The sequence below is a fragment of the Lathyrus oleraceus genome, chromosome 2, assembly GCF_024323335.1.
Source record: "Lathyrus oleraceus cultivar Zhongwan6 chromosome 2, CAAS_Psat_ZW6_1.0, whole genome shotgun sequence".
NCBI classification, from domain to species: Eukaryota; Viridiplantae; Streptophyta; class Magnoliopsida; order Fabales; family Fabaceae; genus Lathyrus; species Lathyrus oleraceus.
In genome coordinates this window covers 8,895,280-8,903,473 of record NC_066580.1, presented here as the reverse complement: position 1 = coordinate 8,903,473, position 8,194 = coordinate 8,895,280, and the positions used below count along the sequence as shown (strand labels likewise).

Here is an 8,194-nt window from a genome sequence, read left to right as displayed (position 1 = left end):
ATACACCATTATCACCATGAGAATAACTTATGACACTTTGCATAACATTCTATATAGTATTCTCATAGCGGGTCAATCCAGTATAAATATTACTCTTAATACTCATACCTATGTTTAAGACTTGATAACTCCTTATTCATGATCCATGAGATGTGATCATTAGTCTATATACATAATAGTCTTAATACTTTAATGTTATCCCACTTCACAATAAAGCTCGACTATGGATACTTTAAGAATAGTATTCTTATGTTTAATGTGATCTCATGATTAAGTCACACTTGATACATCAAACGGACTATCTATTCTAGGGACTTTACTAGACAAATATAATAAAGAAAAAGCCTTTTATTATTAACAAATAATTCGATACAAGTACCAAAAGTATTGGCCTCTAGGGCTTACACCAACACTTTCCACGTTGAATAAACATGATTGTGGGAAATTTAAGAGTATAGAGCACACACTTTGTGTTTTAGGGGAAAGCAAAAACTTGATGCTTCTTTCCACGTTGAATAAACATGATTGTGGGAAATTTAAGCATACTGAGACAATCCCCACATTTTCATATTGATCCATGACTTATCCTTATGACGTGCTTAAAGATGTGTTGGTTAAAGAGAATGATTTTCTATTCCCAACTAATTTTGTTATTCTAGACACAAAGGAAGATGCAAAAATACCTTTAATTCTTGGAAGACGTATCTTAGAAACAAGTATAGATTTATTTGATGTGGAGTTATGTGAACATATACTGAGATTTCAAGATGAGAAGATGATTTTTAATATCTTTGAGGAGATGTGTCATCATAATGAAAATCCTTAATGTTATCAGGTTGATGCAGTTGAAGATGTAGGTGAAGGAATGTCCCCAAAAGAGGCGTCCTTGTTTCCTATTGAGTAAGTTATGGTAAATTTTATTAATATGGTTGAAGAAGGATAAGATAAAGAATTCAAGGAATATGAGTGTAAAGGAGAAGCATTTCATAGTGAGAAGGTACTAAGAAAATATGAGGATTGGAGTGATTTTGAATCAAGTGTCTTAGTATCAATAAAAGCTAAAATATATAATATCTTGAAGTGAAAGAACTCCCGCCACATCTAAAATATGTTTTCTTGAGAGAACAACCTATACCACATGATCTCATAAGTAGTTATTTATTTAATTTTTAGGAAGAGAAGTTTATAAGAGTGTTGAGAAAGAATAAGAGGGCACGTGGATATAACACATTTTATTTGAAGGAGAGAAATACCATCAACTGCATTTATAAGATCAACCTTTATGAAGAATTTAAACCAATTAGATACATTTATGCACGTTTGAAGGAAGCACCTGATTAGAGATTAAAACGGTCAAATTAAGGATCTTAAATAAGTATTGTGTGGGAGGCAACCCATAGATTTATCTGATTTAATTTTTTATTGATGCATTTGAAGTTTTTTATTTAGTGTGTTTTCCGTTTTTATAATCTTGCTACTACTTTTATTTAATGAATGAGTTTGTTTTGTTACTTCTTTCGAATAATAGTATGTGCCTTACCAATGACATAGAAAAAGCTACACCAAACAAAATCATCATAAAAGAATCAAAGTAGAAGTTCCGTTGTTAGTGAAGTTCTAACTGCATAATAACATATTACGAAGAAAAGGGATATTCGATTGACTTGTACTCAATCTCCAGATACCTTGAACAAATAAGATTTGAGGAAAAAACTTTCATTTTTTGCTTTTTCTTATTTTTTTTAAAAGTTTCATACATTATTATATTAGCAATATTTTTTATATTTTTTCATAATGTATTAATTTAAATAAATTATTAATATTTTATATATATATATATATATATATATATATATATATATATATATATATATATATATATATATATATATATATATAATTTTAAATTTTGTATGTTTTTTTTTCTGGTCATTAGGCATTCCTTTATATAAAAAAAATCACAAGATACTGGAGGACAAATAAAAATAAATATTTTATTAAAATAAAATTTGAACTAAACTAATTAACTAAAATATAATTAGATAATAATTTTTAATCAATATCATCATATAATACACATGTCTTTTATTTTAATCATATATGTAATAAAAGTAATAAGTGTCAATCTAAGTTAGTTTTTAGAAATATTATATAACAAAAGATATAATATATTTAATTTTAACATTAAATGCCAAAATTGGAACTCTATAAATATGACTTTCTGACTTTCTTTTTAAAAGTAAATATATTATTTATTTAAGAAATTAATAATATATATATATATATATATATATATATATATATATATATATATATTTAAAATTTAATATAAAATATATATTAACTAGATGACTGCGAGTTGTTAGTAAATAGTTTAATCTCTCTTAATAGTATTTTTTTTTATATTTTCTTATAATATATTAATGTAAATAAAATTATATTTTCCACAACTTTAAATAAATATATTGAAAAAAAAGCCGGGGGACAGAAATATCAAAATAAAGTCTATTATATTTTGTTAAAAATTGATATAAAGTAATTAAATAAAATGTTATTAGAGATGAAAATATTATTATATAATCCATATGTCTTTTATTTTGACCATATGAATTAAAAATAATAAGAGACAATAGAGTGAAATATATTTTACCAACTAATTGAAAAGATCTAAACTTTTTTATAAACATATTTAGGTAAAAATGTTAGGCTTCATATCATAAAAAAAATATTTTAAATCTATCAGACTCAACTATTTAACTAATATGAGTAATTTAGTTATTATTATTATATTGTATATTTACTTTGAATTAAAATAAAAAAGTAATTAATTTATCTTAAAGAACTTATGAGAGTGCACCAAAAAACACTTTATCAATAATGTTATAAATTTTTTCTATAAATTTTATTAAATAAATAATCTTATAAAACTTATATTACTATTTAAACAAGGGTAAGTCAATGCAAATAAAATTTTAATATGATTAATCTTTTAGTTTTTAATCTATATAAATATTAATTGAATTATTTATTTATATAAAATAAATTTTTAAATAGATTAACAGACTAACCAAACATTTGTAAATATCATCCAAACATAAAAAATCTATGAGAAACTAGAGATCATTTTAGTACACCAAACTTAAAATTTAATATTTTTCGCAAGCACTTGTCAAATCCTAATTCGCTCAAACCTATTCTCACTCTAAATGTCAACCAAGATTAGTTTTTAGAAATATACTACAATTTAACAATACAATATATCTAATGTTAACATTAAATGCAAATGGTTGGAAATCTATAAATTTGACTTTCTGATTTTTTTTTAAAAACAAACATATTTTTTTTAATTAAAAAGAAAGTCATAAAATTAGATAATATTTGAAATTTATAATAGGAACATATTATTCTAAATTTTAATTGTATATATGAAATATTATTCAAATTCTGCATATGCAATACCATAGAACTAAGATTCTCTGTTACATAACAAACCAGAAGTCTCATTCTAAGACATGAAAATGCAAATCATTCTTTGACAACAATACTCTAAATAACTTAATCATAAAGCTGAGAAATATTTGAAACATGATCCATAGTATGGCTAGGAATCTTATCAAGCTTAATAGGATTGTTCTTCCCTCCAACCAACTTTGCAGGATTCCCAACAACAGTAGTCCTTGGAGGCACTTCCTTAATCACAACAGAACCAGCACCAATTTTAGCACTATCACCAATCTTAACATTCCCCAAAATACAAGTTCCAGCACCAATCAACACTCCATCACCAATTTTCGGATGCCTATCGCCATGAGACTTACCAGTCCCTCCCAATGTCACGCTATGCAGAATCGACACATCGTTTCCGATCATAGCGGTTTCTCCGACCACGATCCCCGTCGCGTGATCGAACAAAATTCCACTCCCGAACTTCGCTCCCGGATGAATATCAACTCCGAAAACTTCACAAACTCGATTCTGAATTATAACAGCCAAAACCTTCCTTCCATTTGTCCATAAGTTATGAGCCACCCTATGAGCTTGACATGCCAAAAAGCCTTTGAAATTCAAGAAACAATGAACGTGAGTTATACAAACAGGATCTCTTTCCTTAATTGCTATCATATCATTTTCCACAGCATCCATAATTTCAGCATCATGTTCAAAAACTCTAAGAAAAAGATCATAAAGTATTGCACTACTAAGACTTACACTACTTAACTTAACAGCTAAGAGATTTGCCAAAGCAGTTTCCAATGATTTATGAGAAAAAATTGAAACATTATAGTAACCATACAAAATAGGTTCAACAGTGACATCAACTTTAGCTTCTTCTTGCATCTTCATCCACATACAATCCTCAACCTCTTGCATTTCGGAATGTTCCACAGATGAACTAGTATGTAAAGTGTTGACTGCATATTTGAATTTGTTACCCGCTGCAGTGATTTTTCCAGCTGAAAGATTATCCACTGAAGAAGAAACAGACATGAAGGGGTGAGATTGAAATTTTTGGTATCTAAGAGAAAGAAATGACCATTGTTTTGGTGTTGGATTGGCAAAGAAGTTGAGGAATCGTCCAATCATCATACTAACTTTGTTTGATTGAAGATGCAGAATTTTGTATTCTGGTTAGCACTATTATATTCCATATATCTCATCGATATATAGGATTAATTTCTCTTCTTTTCAATATAATAAAAAATATTTCAAAAAAATTGGATGTATTTAAGTCAAAATTTGGACTAAATGCATAAATTTTCTGTAACCACCCTTTATTTTCATAGTAAAATATAAGAATTTTTTTAAAAGTAGATAAAAGTCATATGTATTTTATACAAAACTTAGACTAGTTACATTTGATTTTTACTACTTTTTCAAAATTTTCTTATTTTTTTTTTGAGATTGAGAAATGTCAAAGACCGTTGAATTAAAAACTATTATCATATAGATTATATTTATAAAATTTCACATCAATCAAAAGTCATTGGATATGTTAAAGACTAACCGCTGAATTAAAAATTCTTATCATATTTATAAAATTTTATATAAATTAAAAGTCATTGGATATGTTAAAGACTAATCGTTGAATTAAAAGCTATTATCATATCGACCATATTTATAAAGTTTCACATAAATCAAAAGTCATTGGATATGTTAAAGAGAATGCTAAAAAATAACGGTTTTTATAAAATTTCGTAAAACACTAGTTTTTATGTATCTTGTTGACATATCAAATAATTTTCAATTAATATTAAATTTTGTAGATATGATCTATATGATAATAGACTTATCGGAAGTGTTATGTCATTAAATTTGATATCTTATATCATTTGTTCCTGACTTTATATATATATATATATATATATATATATATATATATATATATATATATATATATATATATATATATATATATATATATATATATATATATATATATATATATTTGATTTCACATTTTTCCTTCATAAAATGATCTTTTATATTTTAATTTTTAAAATTTTATACTAATGTTTTTTCTATTGTAATAAACTTAGTATTTATTTAAGTATAGCTTTTTGTAAGATTCATATATAGTAAGCAACTTAAGTATTTATTTAAATATAATTGACCTCATTAATTTTTTTTTATTGAAAATTGATGTAATTAGATTTTTATAAAAAAATTCTGATTTTATTGATGAAAATAATTAAAGTGACCATTTTAAAATGTTATTATTCATTTTAAAGATATATAACTATACATTTATATTAATATGTATAATTTGAAGATATTATAATATTTTTGACTTTAAACATTAATATTAAAGTGCGGCTAAAATAATTTTTAAAAAACTGTGAATATGCACCATGAGTAACGGCTGAAGAGTTTAATATGGGGTCAATTGAACATCTATGTTTATTTTATGAGATTAACTATTATATATTGTCATTTTAAAATTTTTTACACCGTCGATTCATCACCATCATCCGTTTGTATTATTTCATATATTTTAAAAATAAAAATTAAACTTCTTTTAATATCTGACGTCTATAATTAACTGACGGTGTGTAAAATTATTTTACACTGTCAGTATATTTCAATTAAACTCTTATTTTATTTTACTAGAGTTCATAAATATTAAAATTTCATTGACTAATAAGTAATATATAAATATTGATGAAAAATGCTTTGGTTAATTTGCTTTTTCTCTAGAATATGTTTTCTAAAACTAGAAGCGACCGAGTTTGAAAAAATTCTTGTAATGCATAATGTTGATGAAGTTTTAAATCCCGACTAAAAGACATATAAAATACTTATGAATTTAAAGATTGAATTTATGTGAGAGTTAAAGATGCGTTTGTTTTGCCTTTTTTTAAAAATAATTTTATAGTGTAACATAATTTTATGTAAAAAATTTATTTATTTTTATAAAAATTTTAAATAAAAATTTGATTTGAATTATTAATTTTAAAATGTTATTTTAATTATTTCATCATTTTATTAAAAAAAAATTGATATCAAAATTTCAAAAAAATATTTAATTTTGAAGTTATTTCAAAAAAATATTATAATTTTTTTTTATGAAATACAATTTTTTGAAAAAATTACAATTTCGACTATACTGATCTTTAATAATGTATTTTTATATTTTAGAATATTAAAATTAATTATTCAATTTAGAAAAAATGAATATAATTTTTTTAATATTTTAAAAATAGTTTTATAAAATTCATTTTTAAAAATAAATAAAAAATCATTTTATTAAATTAAAACAGACCGGCTCAAATTCAATTAATATTAATGAATTGTGTATGAACTTATTGAATGACTTCATATCATAGAAAGAGGTAGAACACAATTGGAAAGTAGAGGTGAATTTATTGAATGGCTTCATGTTTGTGGATTTTCGTTTAAAATTGTTTTTTTCTTTTAAATTACAATTTTAGTCTTCTATTATGATTTATTCACAAAATCAATTATTCTATTTTGTTTTTAATAGTTTTTATTCTTTTTCTCATTTTTGGTAAAAATAATGCTGGTGTGATATTTTTTTAATACATTACAATTAATGAATGACGTGTAAAATGCATGATGGATTATTGTAATTGCGATGTTATTATTATTTTTAGAATATTCAATATATTAACCTAAATCTAATAAATAAATAAATAAAAATTATGTGGACTTATTTAAATTAAAAATATGTTCGATTTGTAGAATTTTTTACCCAAATATTTCTAATTTAAAAAAAAATTAAAATAACCCTGATTTCAAAAAAAAACTCAATCTACCTCACTTTTAAGAGGAGGCCGTCAGTCCGATTGGCGTCAGCTCCTAAAGTTAGAGAGGAGACGCAATTGGATTGGCTACAACACATGGTACTGCCAATCCAATTGACGCTCATGTGTTACTTTGTAGAGGAGGCGCCAATTGATCAGGCGCCTCAGTAAAGTGCAATTTTTTTGGTTATAAATAGAGGTGTTGTGTGAATCATTTTTTTACATCTCATTTCATCATTTTGTAAACATGTTTGGTGTTTGTCGCCGCTATGGAAATGTGGTTTATTCGAGAGACAAACCTCCGATGTTGATGCTCTTCTAGAACATCACTAGTTTTGATCAATTGAAGAGGGAGCTGGTTCGTTGGTTAGATGGAAAAATACCAGAAGGGAGAAAAGTTAGAAGTATCGAGAGACTCAACAGTATATTTGGTTGGGTGCGAGTCAAAACTGATAAGGATGTTAGAGAAATGATGTTTGCACGAGATGACATCAGTTTGATTGTTGTAATTAGTTAGAACATAATTAAATATTAATCTTCCATCTGCATAATATTTATTTGCACTCCATTTCTATAAAATCAAATATCAAATCGTTATGCAGGTTGGTTCTCAAACCCATTGAATATAATGATCCTACTCCCTCTCCAAACTTTGATTTCCCCGTGTTTTAATTTGAGGAAGAGATTGATGATGAAGAAGTATCTGATGAGTTATCCTATTTGCTTGAGCACGAGTAAAAATCCATTCATTCAGTCGTTTGAAGAGCAAATTGATTTAGTCAACTTGGGTTCCGATGATGATGTGAAGGAAGTCAAGATTGGATCTCAATTGTTTCCAGAAGCTAAGAAGGGGTTGGTTGATCTTCTCTGAGAATATTCATATGTGTTTGCTTGGTCTTATCAAGACATGTCTGGTTTGGATTCTGAGATTG

The 8,194-nt window shown here is 25.4% G+C and overlaps 1 protein-coding gene across 1 annotated transcript; it reads right to left on the bottom strand.

Moving 5' to 3' along the window:
• Positions 1 to 3,401: 3,401 nt before the first annotated feature.
• Positions 3,402 to 4,639, bottom strand: LOC127121056 (serine acetyltransferase 1, chloroplastic). The gene has a single exon (XM_051051673.1). The coding sequence runs from the start codon at positions 4,585 to 4,587 to the stop codon at positions 3,556 to 3,558; it is 1,032 nt and encodes a 343-aa protein (XP_050907630.1). The 5' UTR covers positions 4,588 to 4,639; the 3' UTR covers positions 3,402 to 3,555.
• Positions 4,640 to 8,194: the final 3,555 nt, after the last annotated feature.